Raw genomic sequence first — 23,655 nt, forward strand, 5'->3', positions numbered from 1 at the left:
TCCGTTCCTTGGGGAAGAGGACGACTTCGGCGCTGCCCGCGCACCACCACTGTTCCCAGGGAACTTCCCTGGCGCGGTCTTCAACCCGCCGTCTCCAACACCGTCCATCGATCTCCCCGAGTACGACTTCTCGCCGGGGTACGGTCCCGAGCCGGACACATACCTGGACCTCCCGACGCCGACGCTGGCGCTAAGCGATGAAAACCTTGAGTACTTCATGCCGCCGGGATATGGCCCAGTCCCTGGACTGGAACCGCTGCCACAAGAAGAGGAGACCAGCGCTCCCGTCGCTGCCGCGCCGTTGGCCTTCGACCTCAACGTCGAGCCCGAGGACGAGGAGACCAGCGCTCCCGTCGCTGCCGCGCCGTTGGCCTTCGACCTCAACGTCGAGCCCGAGGACGAGGAGACCTGCGCTCCCGTCGCTGCTGCGCCATTCGCCTTGGACCTCAAAGCTGAAGTCGGGCCCAAGGACGAGGAGGCCGGCGCTCAGGCACCGCGGCCGGCTGGGCCAGCAACGCCGCCACCCGAAGCTCGCCGCCTCCTGCGCCGATTCGCCGTGGCCATGGCCTCCCGCCAGCCCGGCTTCCGTGCTGGGTCATGGAACCCCGCCTTGCTTGGTTTCTCCAACGAGCCAGAGCGCGGCGAGAGCTCCGCTGGACGCCGCCCGGCCGAGCATCGATGAGGCTTTTCCTCTGTATTGGTGGGGATTGGGGATGAGACATTGCTGGGTCGCTCCTGCTTGTTCTCTCCTTATCCGAACGATATTTCTAGACGGTCCTTTCTAGGCTGGTCCGGCTTATGGATACCAGACAATATATTTGGGTTTGTTTAATAGCTGTATGCATTAGCACTAGCAAAGTGATTGACTAACACTAGTACTAGTACTTCTCATGTTTTAGACTTTATGTAAATGTACCCAGTCAATGTGTATAGCGATGTTTAGACAAATATTGTGTCTACATATCATTATATGTTCAATTTATTGCATCTTGCAATTCCTATAACATATATGTATGGTACAATAATATTATTTTGCAAGTGAGATTAATTTTCTTGCAAAATTAACTATTAATGCATCATCGATTAAGTCCATATATGCTTAAATATAGCATCAAATTGACTTAAATCAAATAGAATTAATATGCAAAATTAAAGTGACTACCTCAAATTTATATATGGGATCATAAGGTAATGTGGTATCTACTGCGATAATAAGCAGATTATCCACAATTATTGTGAGGTCTACATTTTGTCAAAATTGACATTATGACTACCTTCAACGTGCTCTCCCATATATTTAAATCAAATCATAATATAAGGTACTAAGATCAAAGGCATCTACTGATTTTGGTCAGATTATGCTTCTTAGTACTGAGAGATGTACTCCATGAAAATGGTGATTATCTACAACGTGTTATGAAAGATAATTTGGGGTCCACACTAAAACTCAAGGATTCACTTGAGTTCAGCAATTTTGCAAATTTTATTACAACATAACCATGATGATTTTAATTTACATACAAGTAAATTTACAAATCACTGGTTCTCATTCATGTAGGACAAAATGACCGTCAAAGAATTTGAAGAGCTCGCGCTCGACGGAAATAATTATCCTACATGGGCTATGGATGTTAAAATTAGTCTTTCATCCCGTGGAATTGCAGCTGCACTCATACCACCTGAGGATCCCCTTCCGCAGGGAGTTGAACAATTAACTGAGCCACAAAAATATGGTGCTTTATACATTATAAGAAACCATATTCACCCAGATTTGAAATCTGAATATTTAACGGAGGAATCTCCAAGCAATATGTGGCAATCACTCAAAACTAGATATGAACAGCAGAGGGCAGTTATACTACCTGAAGCTAGTCATGAGTGGACCCAGTTAAGACTCCAGGATTTCAAATCTGTCGGAGCTTATAACCATGAGGTTCATAAGATTTGTTCGAAGTTACGGTTTTGCGAGAAGGAACCTTCAGAAGAGGAGAAGATAGAAAAGACTCTATCAACTATGCTCCCAGCTGATAGGATCCTACAGCAACAATATCGTGCAAGGAATTACCAAGTTTATTCTGAACTTATACATGTTCTCCTCCAGGCAGAAAAACATGATGAACTTCTTTTAAAGAATAGTCATCAACGCCCAGTTGGGGCTGCCCCTCTACCTGAGGTACATGCAAATTTTCAGAAAAACAATAAGTTCAATGGCTCTTTCAAATGTCGTAAGAAGAACTTTAAGGGTAATTACAACCGCAACCGCAACAACAAGAACAAGCCACATAATTCAGACAAGGGAAAGGGCATTGCAAAGAACAAGTTTGATAAAACTAATCTTTGCCAGAAATGTGGATGCTACAAGCATGTCACCAAAAAATGCCGCACCCCAAAACATCTGGTAAACCTCTACCTGCAATCCATGGGACGTAACAGACCTGCCCAAGGAGCAAGATATGAAGCACACTTCAATCTTCAGCCCGAAAACAACATGGAAGTTGGATGTTCGCGAGATGTTCAAAGAGCACCAAGCAACACCGAGGAATTACATGTACCACGGGACTCCACGGACAAGGAGAATATGATGATCGAATACGCCTCCAACGACGTGTTCGGAGACTTTGACTAGTCAATCAACTTCATTATATAGAATATTTGTTTACATCCATTTGATTGTTGTAATAAGAACATAGTATTATTGTTGTTGTTGTCACCCTATATTGTAAAGCACAATATAAATATTGTATCAGCACTTTGATATCAATAAAGTTGTATATATTCTATATATCCAATAAGTCTTTTCATTGATGAAAATTCTACATTTCAATATATAGATTTCTACGGGAGTCAATCCAAATGGAGGAGGAAATGTGCCTTGTGGATAGTGGTACCACAAACTCTATACTTAGGGAAATAAAGTATTTCCAAACTCTTACAAAGATGAATGGAGATATCTTAACAATCGCTGGACGCGATGCGGTAATTGTTGGCACAGGGCGCGCCATATTTACCCTCCCTATGGGTACACAAATTATAATTGAGGATGCTTTATTGTATCCCGATTCAACTCGTACCCTCATAGGATATAGAGATATCCGTAAAAATGGTTTTCACATTGAAACCCATGAAGACAACAAGGAGGAGTATCTCCTCTTTACCAAAGATAACGGATATGGCAAACAAATATTTGAGAAAATTCCCTCTTTATCATCAGGATTGTACTACACATACATAAAACACGTAGCACACGTTGCGTACAAGGTAATTTTTCAGAATGTCAATGCATTCCAAACTTGGCATGATCGCCTTGGTCATCCCGGTATCGGGGTGATGAGGAAAATTATCGGCAATTCCCATGGTCATGACTTAAATGAAGCCAAATTCCCACAATCTTCAGATTTTGTGTGCACTGCATGTGCTACCGGGAAACTCATTTTACGACCCTCTTATCTTAAAATTCAAGCAGAACCACTCCAATTCCTTGAACGAATTCAAGGTGATATTTGTGGTCCTATCCAACCATTATCTGGACCTTTTAGGTATTTCATGGTTCTAATTGATGCATCTACACGATGGTCTCATGTGTGTCTATTATCCACACGAAACCATGCATTTGCCAAAATAATGAGACAAATTATTAAATTACAAGCTCATTATCCTGAGAATCGAATTAAATCAATTCGAATGGACAACGCTGCTGAATTTTCCTCGCGTGCCTTCAATGATTATTGCATGGCACTAGGAATTGAGGTTCAACACTCGGTCCCATATGTCCACACACAAAATGGATTGGCTGAATCCCTAATTAAGAGAATTAAGCTCATTGCACGGCCATTATTAATGAATTACAAATTACCAACTTCATGTTGGGGTCACGCAGTTTTACACGCTGCTGACTTGATTCAATTGCGAATTAACCGCATATCACAGCACTTCCCCTCTGCAATTAGTACGTGGAAATCTACCAAATATTTCCCATCTGCGTAAATTCGGATGCGCCACATATGTGCCGATCTCACCACCGCAGCGTACATCCATGGGCCCACATAGGAAATTGGGGATCTATGTGGGGTACAAATCACCGTCAATAATCAAGTACCTTGAACCCCTCACAGGGGATTTATTCACAGCCCGTCACGCTGATTGCATCTTCAATGAGGACCATTTCCCGGCATTAGGGGGAGACATCAAGTACCAAAAAGAATGCCCGGAAATCGATTGGAATGCCCAAGGCATTTCCTCCTCTGATCCACGTACTCAAGAAACTGAACTTCAAGTTCGGAAAATAATTGATTTGCAACACATTGCAAATAACCTGCCAGATTCATTTACTGACTATAAAGGTGTTACAAAATCCTATAATCCTGCCAGAAATGCGCCCGAAAGAGTGGAGGTACCAACAAAAACCACTCAACTCCCTGTTCAAAGGAAGAGGGGGAGAAGTACGGCCACCGAACATGATTCAGCTTCTCGCAAGCAACAAAGGAAACAGAGGAAGAAACCCTCTGAACCAGTAAATGTAAATCAACCTAGCGTTGATAATCATCTAATGGGTAATGAACACCCGGTGGAAGAACGACCTCCACAACCCAGCTCGGTTGTGCACTCAATGACTGGGACATCGGAAAACCCCGACTCAATCGTATTGGGAAATCTCGACCGATCAACAAGGGTAAATGAAATTTCCACAAACTATATTGATTACGGAGAATCTTACAATCGTAAGTCTACAATTGTCGACATATATTTCTCAACTACAGCTTGCAAACAACCTTCTAAATGATCATGATCCAAAGACCATGGCAGAGTGTGAGAAACGCTCCGATCGGCCTAAATGGAAGGATGCAATCCAAGTTGAATTAGCCTCGCTCAATAAAAGAAAGGTATTCAGTGAAGCAATACCTACACCTCCCAGAGTTTTCCCTGTGGGATTCAAATGGGTTTTCGTCCGTAAGAGGAACGAGAACAATGAGGTGGTGAGATATAAAGCAAGGCTTGTAGCCCAAGGTTTCACGCAGAGACCAGGCATTGATTTCAATGAAACATATTCTCCAGTAATGAGTGGTATTACTTTCCGATATCTTATTTCAATGGCGGTACAAAATCGTCTATCTATGCGCTTGATGGACGTGGTGACCGCTTACCTTTACGGCTCACTTGATTCGGACATATACATGAAAGTTCCCGATGGAGTTCCACCCGAATCCGAATGCAAAACGCAACGTATATTGTGTAAAACTAAATAAGTCTTTGTACGGCTTAAAACAGTCGGGACGCATGTGGTACAACCGACTTAGTGAGTTCCTTTTGAAAAGGGGATACTCCAATAATGATGATTGTCCATGTGTTTTCATCAAAAAGTCCGAGACCGGATTTTGCATTATTTCGGTGTATGTCGATGACTTAAACATCATTGGTAACACACAAGATATTGATGAAGCACGCAATCACCTAAAGACGGAATTTGAAATGAAGGATTTGGGTAAAACCAAATTTTGCTTGGGATTACAACTCGAGCACCTTCCCTCAGGTATTTTGGTTCACCAAACCGCCTATATCCGTAAAAATATTGGAGAAATTCAATATGGACAAATCCTATCCATCCAAAACTCCCATGGTTGTTCGATCTCTAGACGTAGAGAAAGATCAATTTAGACCAAGGGATGAAGGAGAAGAGATATTGGGATCGAAGTCCCATATCTCAAAGGTCGTTGGAGCGCTCATGTATCTCGCAAATTGCACCAGGCCTGACATTGCATTTGCCGTAAATTTACTAGCTAGACATAGCGCAGCTCCCACCAAACGCCATTGGACGGGAGTCAAGAATATCTTTCGATATCTCCAAGGCACAAAGGATCTTGGCCTATTCTTTCAATTTCGTAAAAATCTGGACATTGAGATGATTGGGTATACCGATGTCGGCTACTTATCCGACCCCCATAATGCCAGATCACAAACCGGTTTTGTGTTCCTACATGGTGGGACAGCCATCTCATGGAAGTCTTCTAAACAGACCCTAGTGGCTACATCCACCAATCATTCTGAAATAATCGCATTATATGAAGCATCACGTGAATGTGTGTGGCTTCGCAGAATGATAAACCACATACAACAATCATGTGGTAAAGGTTCTATCGAATCTCCAACCATTATCTACGAAGATAATGCTGCTTGTGTTGCTCAGATGCAAACGGGTTACATAAAGAGCAATATCACTAAACATATTGCACCTAAATTGTTTTATCCTCATGAATTACAAAAGAGTGGGGATATAAACATCTTGCAAGTTAAATCATGCGACAATCTCGCTGACCTATTCACAAAGTCTCTACCAGCCTCAACATTTGAAAAATATGTTCGTGGAATTGGCATGCGACGACTTCGTGATTTGCAAGGATCAGGGGGAGTATCTCTCTGAATTATAACCCATTCAAACATCATATTACACTCTTTTTCCCTTTATGAGTTTACTCTCATGGTTCTCATCAAGGTTTTTAATGAGGTAATATCAACACAAGAATATATGTCATATATCCTATTTTCCCCACCGGGGTTTTTAATGGATGTATACAAAACATATTAATTGTCATCTAAACTTAACAGTGAGTTTTATCCTTTTAAGGTTTTCTCATATAAGTTATCAAAGAGACAATGATCATTATATGTTGTATCATTTTCTCCTTATTTTTCCCACCGGGTTTTAAAGGAGTTTTCACAACATATCAAATACTATTCTCCTCATATTTTTCCCACAGGGTTTTTGGGGGAGTTATTCAAGAAAACATATGCTTGTGATCAAGACCAATATTTTCAAGACTATACAAGGAATAAAGACATACGAGAAGCAGCTTTGTACAAGGGGGAGTGTTAAGATTAAACAGACGCCTCTACGGAACCGATTTGAAGCAAACCGTCATTAGCAACTGTCATTAGTTTAGGCATGTGTTAATTATGTCCAAAGCGTCGTACGGACGCCTGTGTCCGTACGGACGCCTTCTCGTATGCCAAGAGGCATCTCTTTGTAACAGGCGCCTGTACAAGGCGTCCCAAACTCCTGTATAAATAGGGCTTTGCCCACAAGCAATAGATCACAAGTTTTACTCTCAATCTTTGAGTTCTAACAAACGCCTTGTCTTTATATAGTACCTTTTTAAAAAACGCCTGTCTTTAGAAACGATTTTTTTTTTGTTCATGCCTTATCGGGCGGGCCGGGACGTGCACGGACCAATCAGATCGCGCGGACCACGTCACGCACCGAACAGAGCGGAGGGCATACATACCGGACCGGGGCCACGAAGGGCACGGGAGTAGGCATTCCGAACTCGGATTTACGGCACCTGGTTTCCAGACGGGAGCAGGGATCTGCGAGGGCGAATTCTTCAGGTACGCGCAAAATCCTCCTCCTCCGTATCTCATCGTTTCTCCGAGGGGACCCGTGCTGGATCGTGCGCCTTGTTTGTTCAGAGAGAACGGAGGCTCTGCTTCTGTTTTCCGTTAGATTGCCTAGGCTGAGTTCATGTCCTTGTCGTTTAGGATTCAGATCTGGTGCCGTCATGATTCGTTTTAGGATCATTCTTAGATGTTTGATCTGGTGGCCGCACGGTTCCGTTGCGGAATTCTGGCGGCGATTCGTCTTTGCGTGGATGATTGCGTGTGCGTCCGTAGATTCTAGGTTGGGTTGATCTGCTGGGAGAAATCTCTGTCGTGAACCTCGCGGCTCGTCTGTATAGGCTTAGGTCTTTACTGAATTGTCTTCTGATTGAATTCATCGTGCCCTTATGATCTGCCTGTGTAACATCTTATCTGTTAATCTGTGCGTGTAAGATTTTGTTCTGCACATTCGTCTTGGTGGTTTTTTTACCTACAGTTTCACTTAGGCAGCATAGCAGGACAGGGCCTGTTTGGCCATGCCCCTCAGCGCAATTTTTTTGATTGCAAGTTTGCCCGTGGCTGCCAGTTTAGCTCTGACAATGATGAACTGTTCTTTAACTTTTTTTTTACAACTTACTTCAGTATATATATATAGATTATAGAATCTGGATATGAGCGTTGGTAAGTAATATTGTATGGTGTGGCATAAGCAGAGCACTAATATTAGCTTTTGATGGTTTCGCAGTGGAATGCTTAACTGTGAAAACTCAACTTGCAATTCTACTTTTGGGACCCTGCCTTTTGGTTTCATGCCATTTGATCATCAGATCATTATGTATGTTTTGGTCTATGATACTAGTGCTACAAGCCTTCTTCTGATCTGAACTCCTACTTCCGTGCAGGGAGATAAAACAAGATGGTGGCCAATGGTGATGCACCCGCGAGAGGGAGCGCGGCAGCTGCTGCAAGCCTGCGCAGGCGTCGTCCCGCAGGTGGTGCAGGTGGTGCTGCTGGAGGTGGTGGTGGTGGCGCCAGTACGATGCTTCAGTTCTACACTGATGAGACTGCTGGGCGCAAGATGTCCCCGAACGCTGTTCTGATCATGAGCATTGGGTTTATTGCTGTCGTTGCTGTGCTGCATGTTTTCGGCAAGCTGTACCGCACCCCCAACTAGGTTCCATCTGCAAGCAAGAGTCCATGAACAGAGGAACCCCTAGAGTGGTCTAAATGCATAGCGAATGACTGTCAGCTCCTGAAAAGATTTTGTTATTATCATAGAATTTTATATACACCTTATAATGCTGAGATGTTATGGTTAATCCTTGCAAATATAGTTTGGTCAAGTGCTTGCGGTTGATCTACCTATTGTTAAGTCTCTGTAATTGTGCTGTGCTTATTTTCTGCTGTCCTTGTCTGCCTTGGCTTATTGCCTACTTGGCTTGTTTGTTCCTCGCTTACCTTTGCAGGAGTTGTACTTCGATGATACATGATGCTTCTGCATGTGTGTGCTTTGGCTTGTTTTGATCCTAGTTGGCATAGTGTTCACAGAGATTTATCGTTTCTTCGTTGTACCATTCATGGATATTGCATGCATTGTGATTTACCAGGTGTTCATTGATAAACTGGTGTAATGAATGTATGTGGACAGCTGATAGCTGAATGCCTAGTTTGACTGAGCTATGCATTGTATGTAAGGAATTCGATTTTGGGCTTATTGCCTACTTGGCTTGTTTGTTCCTCGCTTACCTTTCGCAGGAGTTGTACTTCGATGATGCATGTGGCGGAGAAAATGCTGCACGCATGCTTCTGTGTCTGTGCTTTGGCTTGTTTTGATCCTTGTTGGCATAGCGTTGAGTCCATTATGTAAATGAGTCTTCCAATCTACATCACAGAGATTTATCGTTTCTTTGTTGTACCATTCATATATTTTTGTGATTTACCAGGTGTTCATTGATAAACTGGTGTAATCAATGTATGTGGACAGCTGATAGCTTAATGCCTAGTTTGACTGCACTATGGATTGTCTTTAAGTAATGGAGAAGGAATTGGATTTTGGGCATCAGTGAACTTGTATCTGCTGCCGGGGTGTTAGGAAAACTGATAGCTGCTGGTTATTCGAATTCCTCCTCAAAAGATATATCTGTGACTGGCCGACTGCCAATACTGTAGAGAGTAGATTCTTGTGAGTGATTACACATACATGTCTTGGTAGCATATATGTACGCTGTAGTATTGAGCTCTTTTGGGATATTGAATAGAAGGTCAGTGCATCCCTGGGGGCGGATCATCAAGTGGGCAGAATCGTAATTTCTTATCTGTGAGGTAGTTGACGTCATGCAGACTTGGCACGAGTGTGATCTTTGCTGCTAGGAGTAGGCCATAAACGTCAGCTTGAATAGCAAAAGCAGCCTGCAGGGGATAAAGCTTAATCACGACTGCCAGTTGAGAATCATTGTTTGGTTTCTGTTGGCACCTGGGGGACGAAGATCATCTAGCAGGGTCTTTCCAGGGTCGAGGCCACACCAAAGTAGATTCTACCATATATATAACAAATGAGAGACTTTATTTTGGACTTTGTAGATATGATGTCATTGTTAAAAACTTTGTTGATATGATTACGCTGTAGAAAGTTATGTTCGTTGCTTACTTTCAAATCAGTAGTTTTTATTTGTTATGTTTGCCAGTCTACATTTATTCATTTTCTGACCTGTTTTTTTAAACCCTTCTTTTTGCAGTTGAATGAGGATAAGAGTCCTTTTCAGCATATAATTTTCAGTCAGGTGAGCTAAATTATGTTATCCTCGATCTGATTTTTATGTTTATCACACATGTTGGATGGACTAGTTCGATTCTATGCAAGTAGAAAGTCATGGATGTTATTGTGCTGCGAAGCCCACACTTCTTTTTCGTATCCAAAGTCCTTTGTATATCATGGCTATGCAGTACTGAGATATCACCTTTGTAGAGTTCATGGACATGAAAGATGATTATTTTCTCAAAATTTAAGAATCCAGCAGACATATTGTATCTTGTTGATGAACATTTTGTAGGCTGTTTTCTTGCTTCTTAGAATTTTGGAGTAACAAAGATGCAGTAAAAAAAAGGATTCGAACACTAACTTGCTTAGCTAGTAATGCATTTGAAAGATTATTATCAGTGGATAAGTTTGCTGACTTTAAGTAACGTTTTGGGGAAGGAGGCATATGATAGTTCAATACTAGTATAGGAGTGTACTTTTGGAGTATTTCAGTACTAGTATATGTTGTTCAGCAACTCTTTTATGTACGTTCATATTGATAAGCCTCGATCCCACTGCAGGCAAAGTGGTGTGTGTAGAAATGTGACGGAAGCTAAAGTTTTTCAGTGATCAGATCAACAAGGCAGGTGTTAGATCTTCTGTCCGGCCCGCACTACAACCTGAGATTGATTTGGAGGAGCTAGAGGTATATTCCTTGCACGCAGGAGCTTAACCGAAGACATATAGAGGAACTTGCTTTATGCAAGACTTGTGCGGAGAAGGAGACCATATTCCATGCACTTTTTGAGTGTACTAGGGCACGTATTTTTTTTTTGGCAAGAACTCAAGAAAGTTTTACATTGTGTATGGTTTGGTCCTTTATGATACTAGTGCTACAAAGCCTTCTGATCTAAACTCCTACTTCCATGCAGGGAGATAAAACAAGATTGTGGCCAATGGTGATGCACGGCAAGAGGGAGTGCAGCAGCTGCTGCAAGCTTGCACAGACATCGACCCGCCGGCTGTGCTACTGTTGCTGGAGGTGGTGGTGGCGCCACTACATGACTACAATGCTTTAGTTCTACACCGATAAGACTGCAGGGCGCCAGATGTCGTCATGTCAGCATTGGGTTTATTGCTGCTGTTGCCGTGCTGCATTTTTCAGCAAGCTGTACGACACCCCCAACTAGGTTCGATGTGCTAGCAGTCTATGAACAGAGGAACCCGTTAGTTTGATCTAAATGCATAGAAAATGACTGTCAAATCGTGATAAGATTTTGTTACCATCATAGAATTTTATACACCATATAATATTGAGATGTTTTAAGGTAAATCTTTGCAAGCCTAGTTTGGTCACTGCTTACCGTATCTGCCATTGCGCTGTGCACCGTTGTCCTCGTCTACCTTTGGCTTATTGCCTACTTGGCCAGTTTGTTTCTCGGCTTACATTAAAGCTAGGAACCAGAGTTCTTGTGAAATGTGCTTGATATTTATCTGGGAGAGAATTGGGTTACTGTCTGCCTTTGGCGATGCTCCCTTTTAGGACCAATTTCCACAATACCACAAGTAGCAGAATGCAGGCTACTGGAGTTCTCAAACTTTGTTCCCTGATCTTATTTTAGTGTGTGCTACCATTTCGACAGTATTGTCCTCTAATGAATAATAATCAGACCCTAACAAAGAGCATGTGATCCAACGTTTAAATTAAACTGGTGTCATGGTTCCAAACGTTCCTAAGAACAAAAGCTGTCTCCAGTTTCTCCAGTATGACCCTGAAAGAGTCTTTTTCAAGCTTACAAACTAATACTATGACTTGAAACCTGCTAGAATTCGAAGATTACGAAAGGATCTACTGTTCTTGGTTGTTCTGTACTTGTAATCTTTTGACTTTCACGGGCTTCAAAGAGGAATAGTTAGTCAGCAGAGCTCAAAGCCTTAATGTAAGTACTCCGTACGTACTTGGCTGGGTATCTTTATTGGGTATAATTCTCTTTGACCGGGAAATGGGTATACTTTCTGTTGGCTGTGTTCCTGCAGTTCACCTGAGCCCAGTTATTGAATGCGATCACAGACTAACACAATCATCGTCGTCTTGGCCAACTCGCCAGCCAGTGTCCTTCAAATATATCTGAGGTTTCTTAATTCTACTTCCAGTTCAGCCTTTGTCATTATCAAGAACTTATTGGATCAATTAAGTAAAGTGTGTCAAGTGTAAACCCTCATCTGGCTGATAAAAACAGCCAAGGGCCAACTCGCATCTTCCAAAAAATTTGAGTAAATTGCAAAGTAAATCCGAACACGCCATACTATGGAACGCAGATAAACTAACCAGCTAAGTATCACCAAAAGCAAACCATCACACTACTACTCCACTGAACAACTCAACGCAGTATCGGCATAGAACAAGCTGAACCCAAACAGGTGTGACCAATTTCAGATCGTGTCTACCAGGATCTAACTGCCGTCAGCAAAATGCACAATCAGAGTTTTGCATTGCACAGATACACCCGATCACACTTTTAAATAAATTTTCTCAACAATACTTCAGATCATGGCATGCATCAGAACAGGAAATTAGACAGAACCACGACATGCATCCATCAACTAGTAGTACCACAATTTCCAGGTGTCCCAGTGTATGTCCAGAACATCAACTAAATATAGTACAGTACTACTATCATATACTTAATTAGCTTCATGCCGAGCCTTACGACAAACATAACAGAGAAGCTACACACAGAAAAACACAAACGTAGCTACATACTGCAAGACCACATCTAGCCATCTAGGTAACACATGAGCGCTTGATACCATTAATTAATCTGAATATCTGATCATATGGAACAAGGAAGACAATGCATGGACATTGCCTACCAAATCTAGTACTTTATGCTAATAGTATCAATACTGAAATCACAATCCCACGAGTTAAACTAAAATTGGTACTTATCAGGATTTAGGAGTGGCAAATGTATGTTTCCTTTCATGATAATCCTGAAGAAACCACGGATCAATTGTGAGCATACATGGACACAATCAATAAAACTAACTCAGTGGAACTCTCTGTTCGACACGGGTTGATTTAACAGTAAAAGGAAATGGGTCTGGCAGCTAGCTCTGAATGAGATTGAATCATAGGAAATGACCAAGTGAGACAAAAGCACTCCATATATTTGCAAGACATTTAAACATATATTGAAGCGATGACTAGCCACATATCAGATCAAACTGCATCTGGATCCATTTCAATCAAGTATCACCAACAGCATTCCATCACTGGTGTACCAATGTACCATATACCGGCCATAAGAAGAAGAAACAGTACCAATTGTCTAATGGAATACAATCAACTGAATTCCCTGACGGATTCAATCCAAGCAATGAAACCAAACAGTTGTCGCCAAGTTCGACCGTGCGTTTCCGCAAAAAAAAGAAGTTCAGACCGTGCCGACAAGTAGCTAAACAGAAAAAAAAAATTAAGGATGATTATGCATGTACATTGCCTACCAAATCTAATACTTAAGAGTAACACATGAACACTTGATAGTTGATACCATTCATTAATCTGAGTATCTGATCATATGGAACAAGGATTCAAGGAAGACTATGCATGTACATTACCAACCGAACCTAGTACTTAATGCTAATGGTATCAATACTAAAAGCACAATTCCACCGAGTTAAACTAAAATTGATATTAGTCAGGACTCAGGAGTGGCAAATGCATGTCTCCTTTCATGATAATCCTGAAGAAATCACGAATCAAACGTTACTTATCATACATGGACACAATCAGGTTGATTTTCAGTAAAAGGAAACGGATCAGGGAGCTCCTGCATGGGTACATGGCCAATGCAAGTGAGACTAGGCAACATCACTCCATATGTTTGCAACAGAGATATCCATATATCAAAGCGAAGACTAGCCACATATATATCAGATCAAACTGCATCCATTTCAATCAAGTATCACCAACAGCATTCCATGACAGGTATACCAATGTACCATACCGGCCATAAGAAGAAGAAGAAACAGTACTAGTAATTGTCTAATGGAATACTACAAGAGCAACTGAGTGTATAGCATGAACCGGCACACGGATTCAACCCAAGCATTGAAACCAAACAGTTGTCGGCAAGTTCAGATCGTGCCAACGAGTAGCTAGGCGAGATGTATGTAGATCATCGAGTTACCGGCATGTCGATCGCGAGAGGGACGGCATGCAATTGCAGGTTGCGGCTTGGAACGTACGATCTCAGGCAACGGGCTCGCCGATCTTCGGGAGGCAGTGGGCGGCGATGTCGAAGCAGAGGTAGGCGTCGCGCGTGGCGTACATACAGTGCTCGTTCTCCAGCTGGTCGAGGCGGCCCCAGTCCAAGTCGGCCAGCTTCGCGGGCCACGGCGCGAGCCGCATGTCCTTGCCCAGCGCCTCCCGCGCCATGTACTCCATGCTGAGCACCTCGATCACCTTGGGGATCCACCTCCCCGGCTTGCTCTTCTCCTCGTACAGCTGCTGCTCCACCTCGGCATGCGCCCGCGCCCTCTTGGCCCCCTCGACGCTCATCCAGGAGTAGCTCCACTCAGGCGGCTTCGTCGGCTTCCCCGGCAGCACCTCGGGCTCCACGCCGGCCCCCTTCCCGTAGGCGTGCGCGAACAGATCCGTCAGCTCCCTTGGCCGCGCCACGTGCAGCCCCCACTCCTCCGCCAGCTTCTTCGCCACCTTCGCCGCGCCGACGCAGGCCACGACGACGCGCTTGTCGCCCAGGAACTCGCGGAGGCGCTTCATCCTGTTGTCGTCCCTGAAGGGGAGCAGGCCGCCGGTGTGGTTGAGGTAGCGGCACTCGGGCTGGTAGAGGAGCGCGTGGGACCCGCCTACGCAGAGCGCGATGCAGCGGATGGGGTTGCCGCGGTGCTGCGGGTGGCCTTTGCGGTTCCAGTACGACTCGCTGGGCGGGCGGCCGCGGAGCGCGACGAGGCCGACGACGAGGGGCGCGCGGAGGCGGTGGCCGCGGAGGAGGGAGGCGATCTCGCTCAGCCACGCGGCGGTGACGTAGTCGCGCTGGGAGAAGGTGGTCTCGACGGCGGCGAGGCTGCGGCCTGTCCAGGGGTCGATGCGGACCAGGGCGACGTCGCCGTCTTCCAGGTCGGCGTCGTCCCAGCACCAGCCAGGCCACCTGCAGCGGTGGGGTGAGAGTGTGGCGACCTTGTCCAGGGTGACACCGAGGGGTGCCTTCTCCTTCTCCTTCTTCGCCTTGCCCCTCCTCATCGCGGCCGGCGGTGGCGGCCGCGGTGGCGCCGGCGCGCTGGGGTGGGGTGGGGTTTGGGGTTTTGGTTGTGGCTGTGGCTTGGGGAGGGAGTTGGTGGTGGTTCTGGAAAAAAAGTGAGGGGAGATCGAAGCTACAAGTGGGAGGGGGAGGAGGTTTTATAACAGAAATGGATGAGGTTAATCACGGTGACACACACCGACTTTTGCTGAAACTGCGTTTTTTTAGGGGATCTGTGTGTGGTGTCCTTAAATGGGTTGGCAACGGGCCGGTTTAATGGATCTCCCCATTTCTGTCATAGACTGATCGTTGGGCCCATTTCGAGATGCCAGTATGCCACTATTGAGAAAGAAACTGAACAGTTCACTTGCGTAGGGAAACCAGCGCACCGAGGCTAATCGAGTGGTATGCTTGATAGTAACCACAACCAACAAACCTCTCACAAAATCAACTCATAGAAATCAACTCATAGAGACTACGTTACGTACAAGAATAGCCGCAAATTTCTGCGCACCAATTGCAACTCATAGAAAAATATTCTCATATGCTTAGAGCAACTTTAGCAGACTCGGTAAAATCAGAACTGTGAGTTTAAAGTGGTTTGTGGTCTTAAAATTCATCTCTTGGTAGATCTTGACCATTAACAATAACTTGAGTTTGGTTTTGAGGTCTACAAAAGTCTTGTTCTCCTTCTTGATCTTTCTCGTGGTTGAGGGTTTGGTGCTTGCTCTTCGGTATGTGGCTCCCTCTTGAGTGATTGACTCCTCTTGTGACGCACTTGATGGTTCAACTTGGGTAGAGCTAGGCTCCACTTAAGTTGAGCTTGAGTCTTCTCCATCATTTGTTTGGTCAACAATTTCTTGGGTCTCTAGGGGCAAGATATGCCCAATGCCCATACCCTTGATGACTTGAGAAGAATCTCCATCACCTGAGTCACTTGGAACAACTTGCTCTGGTTGGGATCCATTATTCTCGAAGAACTCCACATCAAAATATACTTCAACATTACCATTGGTTTTGTTGTAGTATCTATACGCATGAGAGTTATCCACATAACCAAGAAAGATACCCTCTATAGATCTAGTTCCAAATTTACCGATTTTTCCTTCTTGTTCTTAACCATACACTTGCATCCAAAGACGCATAAGTACATGACATTGGGCTTGTTTCTCGTGATAATCTCGTATGAGGTCTTGTTATGCAATGGACGAAGGAAGAGCCGGTTCGAGTAATGAACCGCGGTAGAGATGGCTTCTTCCTAAAAGTTTTAGGGAGACTTCAACTCATCCAACATCGTTCTTGCCATCTCAATGAGAGTCTCGTTATTTATTTCAACAAACACCATTTCGTTGAAGGGTATAAGGTGTGGAGAACTTGTGCTTGATCCATTTCAACTTATTATTCTCCTCAATGAGAAGTGCTTGATCAATGGTAGAGTTAGGAGCACAAGCAACATTATCAACAATTATGGGATCTTTCAATGTGCCAAGAGCTTCTTCATAAGTGGCTTCAAGTAGGTCATGCTTCTCTCTAAGTCTCATGAGCTCACCCTTAACAAGCTTGTTAGCAAGCTCTATATGGTTGATGAATCAAGCTCTTGAGACATTAAAAGAGTCCTATCAACTGTATTTATGTCCTTAACTTATCAAGTTCAAAGGTTTCAATTTTTTCTTAAGAATAAAAGTATTATTCTTCTCATCGCTTAGCTCTTGCTTTAGGAGATTGAATCTCAGCTTATCATTTTCAATATGAGATGTCAATTCATCAACGATTTAGTCACGTGAAGCAACGCTCTCCATTAAGAAATCAAACTTAGCAAGAGCATCACCACGAAGAGGACACTTTACTTTAAACAATCTGGTGATAACATCATCTTCTTCAACATCATCATTCTCATCCAAGATGCTAGAGAGAGAGAGGGAGGATCTATCACCTTATCACCTCTTGCCATGAGGAAAATGTCAAAGTTCTTGGGAATGAAGAAAAGTTCGAGGTCGTTCTCCATAGCTCCTCTTGCCATGAGACAACTGCCGGACTTCTTGGGAATGTCGAAGTTGTCGGGGTAATCCTTGGTGTAGTCGTAGGTGAAGATTGACCCGAGTTCGGCAAGAGCCAAACTAGCCGCACCTACCACCTTCTCCTCATCATCGCTATCTTCATCGGAAGTGTACTCGACACCAACTAGAGCTTTGACTTATCTTATCTTGTTCTTCTTGTATCTTTTCATTGCACACCTTTCATAATTTTGCTTATCTTCTATATTCTTATAAAGACACTTGTCGGTGAACTGGTTTCCTTCAACACAATAGTAACACATCCTGTTCTTCTGACCAGGATAGCTCAAACCTTTCTTCCCGGAATTCTTATTCCACTTCTTGGCAAATATGGCAAGATCCACATGGATATCACTAGTTGAGGGACAATTGTGTGCTACCGTACGCGATTATTGAGAAAAACTTTGACTTGATAGTCTCATCATTGACATCAAACTCATCTTGATACTTGTCACGACCAAGTCTCGTGATCCTCACGCGGAGAGCATCAAGACTTGCATAGGCATCAACAAGACTTTCGCCATCCTTGATCATGAACAAGGTCATCTCGGACTTGGTCTCCTCATAATTGCAACTTTTGGATGAGGGGCGTTACCTTGTGAAGAACAACAACTCGATCCCAAAGCTCCTTGGTGGACTCAAGGTCACTAACTTGATTGTGAAGAGCTCGATGAAGTGCACTTCGGATCTTATCACGGGCGGTGGCACTGGGTTGACGATCATAGAACAATCATGGAGTCATGTTGTCTGGATCATTAGGCTTGAATCCACGTACCACCACACATCCCAAAGCTCCTCACTATAACTTCGAAGATGAGACTCCATAGAGGTTTTCCAAAAGGAAAAATGAGTTCCATCATAATGGAGAGCGGGTTCTAAATAGTTAATATGAGGCATGAGGGGATTAGACTTTGGATATGCAAAATTAAATTGACTATAAGGCTCTGAAGGCTTTTTGGCACCACTCGTTTGAGCGAAATCCACGTCGCCTTCTTCACCCGGTTCCAATGGTTTCACTTGGGAGTTAACCGAGGGATCACAGAGTGGATCTGTAAGGGTATTTTACCCTTATCCATTATTTTGGTTGCAATGACATCGTAGCTAGAGTAATCGGACTAATACATGCCTACAAGATTATTCTCAGGTATTAGTCAAACATGCTTAATGGTATATCAATGGAACAACAAGGTGAAGGGAGACCCCCCCACTTCGAAGAAAAGAAGGGAAGCTTAGGCCGGCGTATGGCCCGGCGGCACGGGTGCCGCACCGGCTAGTCCGGCGTAGACCGGCCCTGGCACCGGTGCACACCGGGCACATTCCAGGGTGCCTGGCCCGATCGCCCGGTGCCTGCCGGATGGCCCGTCGCCCTGCCCGGCGCCACCGGCTCCTGCACCGGCCGACCCGCTGTAGGCCGACCCATATGCCGGTGACTACCGGATGAGATGTACTGCCAGCCCAGAAGAGCGTCCGGCACTCACCCGGCGCCTGGTCCAGTGGATGCTGGCCAGTCCAGCATGTGGTCCAGCGGCACCGGGTGTGGCACCGGCCAGCCCGGTGGCAGGCCCGGCACACCGGCCCCTTCGACAAAATGCTGAGCTGGACAAGTTGTCAATGGTCTGCAATGGTTGGATTTCAAGTGGACCTATATATACCCCTTCTCCTACCTTAGATTAGTTTAGGCACTACACTAAAAACTGTTCTTGAGCTCTCTCTCTCTCTCTCTCATACTCCATTGATAGAAACACCAAAAGCCTCAGATCTCCGTCCTCCTCCACTAAAACTCAAATCCCTCCGGGAAAAATCTAGAGGAGGTCTTGATCCATAGTTCCACCAAGCCAAATCTTTTTCCCCCTTGTATTCATCAAGATACATGCTCTCTAGGGTTTTTCGAAACCCTAGGAGGGCAAAAGCATCCGGTTGTGGATTTGCTCCTGACAAGTTTGTGAAGGTCTGGAGGCTGCCTCAAAGTCTACCACAAGTGAAAAGAGCTATTCCTTCGTGGGATAGGCTCAGGATAAGAAGGTGAGCCTTCGTGGCGTTGGGGAATCCTTCGTGGGACCCCCACCTCTCCAAACGTTGCAAAGGAAGGGAACACGGGAATAAACCTTCGTCTTCACGTGCTATCGGTTATCTCTAACCGAACTCTTTACTTGTGATATATCTGCCTGTGAGAGCCTTCCTGCTAGAGTTACTTGTATCAACATATAGGGTGCCTCACCTAGTTTGCATTAGGTTCACCTTTATATTCCACAAAGCCTAACTGTCGTTGCCTATTCGACGGTACTCCAGAGGAGGGATCCTCTTGGAGGGAAGAAGAAGTAGGGGCCATTGGGCGGAGAGTCCTCGGGATGGTGGTACGCGATTTACCCAGCTTCAGAACACCTGCTCGAAGACAGTGCCTACTGCTGCTTGTCTAGAATTATCTGGGCGCTTTCGCGTTGTTACAATGAGTTGTGGTTGTGCCTCTAGGGCTCCCAGGATCCGGCTTATAAAGGGTGCTCGGATCTAGGGTTTACACGGAGAGTCCTAGCCGGAATACAAGTTTCCTAACTACGGAATATTACATTGCCGTGCACGTCAAGGATCCACCTTTCCTTACTTGCCGTAGTGGATCCGGATACTTCATGGGCCTTCACGGATCCGACTTCTGCATAGGTTGGTTGAGATCTGGCTCCTGTTCCTTGGCTGGACTTCATCCATCTTTTATCAATAGCAACTGGTCCGCCCGATGGGCCATATGCCACCATCACCATCTGTGGGCCACCCGGGCTTGCCAGATCTAGACCACGTCGTTGATGTACCCATAAAGTATACCCACAACAGTAGCCCCCGAAGTTCTCCGAGATTCCTCATTCCTCTGCCTAGCTTGTCCGGATCCGAAGAGAATCTTGAAGAGCTTCCAAAACTTCCTCGTTTCCGATTTTAATCAACCGGAAATCATTCATTCTTCTGTAACGGTAACTTAGCAGATTTTTCGCCCATGTCGTGCACAGCTTCCGTCTCTCCCGCGCTGATTTTTCGGAGATGCGAATCTTCAGCCGGAAATTTCGGTGGTGCGCAGTTAGGTCACCACTGCATCGTTTTACCGCTTTGACCTAAGACACGTGGCGGCTATCCAACGGTGCGACCGTTCTGTTCCCACCGTTGGATCCGGCTCACGAATCGCCACGCGGGACCTATAAATACCCCTCGCGTCCGGTAAGTTTCATTCTTTTCACCGCTTTCACACTTCATATTCTACCTCGAGACAACGCCGCCCCGTAGATCTCATCTCCGGCGAGCTTCTCCGCAAAGAGCTTCATCCGTCGCTGCTCTAGAGCCGTTTTTGACCCGATCTACGCACGGTTGATCGGGAAACTTCATCCGCCGCCGATTCGTGGTCAGCCGGAGCTCTGCGCGTCAAGTCTGATGACTGCTTGTGACGGTAAAGCACACGTCCGTTGGGAACCCCAAGAGGAAGGTATGATGAGCACAGCAGCGAGATTTCCCTCAGTAAGAAACCAAGGTTATCGAACCAGTAGGAGATGAAGATCACGTGAAGGTTGTTGGTGAAGGAGTGTAGTGCGGCGCAACACCAGGGATTCCGGTGCCAACGTGGAACCTGCACAACACAATCAAACTACTTTGCCCCAACTTAACAGTGAGGTTGTCAATCTCACCGGCTTGCTGAAAACAAAGGATTAAACGTATGGTGTGGAAAATGATGTTTGCTTGCAGAAAACAAAAGAGAACAATGATTGCAGTAGGTTGTATTTCAGATGTAAAAGAATGGACCGGGGTCCACAGTTCACTAGTGGTGTCTCTCCAATAAGATAAATAACATGTTGGGTAAACAAATTACAGTTGGGCAATTGACAAATAGAGAGGGCATAACAATGCACATACATATCATGATGACTACTATGAGATTTACTTAGGGCATTACGACAAAGAACACAGACCGCCATCCAACATGCATCTATGCCTAAAAAGTCCACCTTCGGGTTAGCATCCGCACCCCTTCCAGTATTAAGTTGCAAACAACAGACAATTGCATTAAGTACTGTGCGTAATGTAAACAATACAAATATCCTTAGACAAAGCATTGATGTTTTATCCCTAGTGGCAACAGCACATCCACAACCTTAGGGGTTGCTGTCACTCCCCCAGATTCAATGGAGACATGAACCCACTATCTAGCATAAATACTCCCTCTTGGAGTTACAAGTATCAACTTGGCCAGAGCCTCTACTAGCAACGGAGAGCATGCAAGATCATAAATAACACATATATGATAGATCAATAATCAACTTGACATAGTATTCCATATTCATCGGATCCCAACAAACACAACATGTAGCATTACAAATAGATGATCTTGATCAAGATAGGCAGCTCACAAGATCTAAACATGATGGCACAATAGGAGAAGACAACCATCTAGCTACTGCTATGGACCCGTAGTCCAAGGATGAACTACTCACGCATCAGTCCGGAGGCGGGCATGGTGATGTAGAGCCCTTCGGTGATGATTACCCTCTCCGGCAGGGTGCCGGAGGAGATCTTCTGAACACCCCGAGATAGGGTTGACGGCGGCGGCGTCCCTCGAATTGTTCTGGTATTTTGGCTCTCCGTGTTACGGTTTTCGGGGACGAAGGAATAAATAGGCGAAGGGGCAGCGTCGGGGGAGCCAGGGGCTCCCTCCCCATATGTCGGCGCGGGGGGCCCCAAAGCCGCGCCGCCCTATGGTGTGGGCCCCCTGCTGGCCTTCCTCGACTCTTCTTCGGTCTTCTGGAACACTCCATGGAAAATAGGGCCGTGGGCTTTTGTTTCGTCCAATTCCGAGAATATTTGTGAACTAGCTTTTCTGAAATCAAAAACAGCAAAAAACAGGAACTGGCACTGTGGCATCTTGTTAATAGGTTAGTCCCAGAAAATGCATAAAAACATTATAAAGTGTGAATAAAACATGTAGGTTTTGTCATAAAACTAGCATGGAACATAAGAAATTATAGATACGTTGGAGACGTATCAAGCATCCCCAAGCTTAGTTCCTACTCGCCCTCGAGTAGGTAAACGATAAAGAGAATAATTTCTGAAGTGACATGATACCAACATAATCTTGATCAATACTATTGTAAAGCATATGAGATGAATGAAGTGACTCAAAGCAATGGTCTATAGTTTGCTAACAAAAAGATAATGACTAAACAACTGAATCATATAGCAAAAACTTTTCATGAATAGTACTTTCAAGACAAGCATCAAAAAGTCTTGCATAAGAGTTAACTCATAAAGCAATAGATTCTTAATAAGAGGTTTTGAAGCAACACAAAGGAAGATTTAAGTTTCAGCAATTGCTTTCAAATTTCAACATGCATATCTCGTGGATAATTGTCAACACAAAGTAATATAATAAGTGCAATAAGTAAGCATGTAAGAATCAGTGCACACAGTTGACACAAATGTTTGCTTCTAAGATAGAAAGAAGTAGGTAAACTGACTCAACATATAGTAAAAGAAAGGCCATTCGCAGAGGGAAGCAGGGATTAAATCATGTGCTAGAGCTTTTCAAGTTTTGAAATCATAAAGAGAGCATAAAAATAAAGTTTTGAGAGGTGTTTGTTGTTGTCAACGAATGGTAGTGGGCACTCTAACCCCCTTGTCAAACAGACTTTCAAAGAGCGGCTCCCATGAAGGACGTTATCTCTACCAGCAAGGTAGATCATCCTTCTTCTCTTTTGTTTACACATGTATTTTAGTTTTATTTATAGATGACACTCCTCCCAACCTTTTGCTTTCACAAACCATGGCTAACCGAATCCTCGGGTGCCTTCCAACATTTCTCAAACCATGGAGGAGTGTCTATTGCAAAATTAAGTTGCTTACTAATAAATCAGGGCAAAACATGTGAAGAGAATTATTAATGAAAGTTAATTAATTGGGGCTGGGCACCCCGTTGCCAGCTCTTTTTGCAAAATTATTGGATAAGCGGATGTATATGCCACTAGTCCATTGGTGAAAGTATGCCTAACAAGATTGAAAGATAAAACACCACATACTTCCTCATGAGCTATAAAACATTGACACAAATAAGGAGTAATAAAGTTTTCAATTGTTTAAAGGTAGCACATGAAGTATTTACTTGGAATGGCAGAAAAATACCACATAGTAGTTAGTTATGGTGGACACAAATGGCATAGGTTTTGGCTCAAGGTTTTGGATGCACGAGAAGCATTCCCTCTCAGTACAA

At 44.4% G+C, this 23,655-nt stretch overlaps 2 protein-coding genes and 1 pseudogene across 2 annotated transcripts; 2 read left to right on the forward strand and 1 right to left on the reverse strand.

The window, feature by feature from the left end:
- The first annotated feature begins 7,222 nt into the window (after positions 1 to 7,222).
- On the forward strand, positions 7,223 to 8,725 carry LOC127342675 (uncharacterized). Its single transcript, XM_051368665.2, has 2 exons — positions 7,223 to 7,380; positions 8,271 to 8,725. Exon 2 carries the CDS (start codon positions 8,285 to 8,287, stop codon positions 8,540 to 8,542), a length of 258 nt encoding a protein of 85 aa, XP_051224625.1. The 5' UTR covers positions 7,223 to 7,380; positions 8,271 to 8,284; the 3' UTR covers positions 8,543 to 8,725.
- A 302-nt stretch (positions 8,726 to 9,027) lies between these two features.
- LOC139838039 (uncharacterized) lies at positions 9,028 to 11,353 on the forward strand (annotated as a pseudogene).
- A 2,659-nt stretch (positions 11,354 to 14,012) lies between these two features.
- Positions 14,013 to 15,497, reverse strand: LOC127342676 (uncharacterized). Its single transcript, XM_051368666.2, has one exon. The coding sequence runs from the start codon at positions 15,369 to 15,371 to the stop codon at positions 14,361 to 14,363; it is 1,011 nt and encodes a 336-aa protein (XP_051224626.1). The 5' UTR covers positions 15,372 to 15,497; the 3' UTR covers positions 14,013 to 14,360.
- Between the last annotated feature and the right edge of the window lie 8,158 nt (positions 15,498 to 23,655).

This window comes from Lolium perenne, chromosome 3 (genome assembly GCF_019359855.2).
Source record: "Lolium perenne isolate Kyuss_39 chromosome 3, Kyuss_2.0, whole genome shotgun sequence".
NCBI lineage: Eukaryota > Viridiplantae > Streptophyta > Magnoliopsida > Poales > Poaceae > Lolium > Lolium perenne.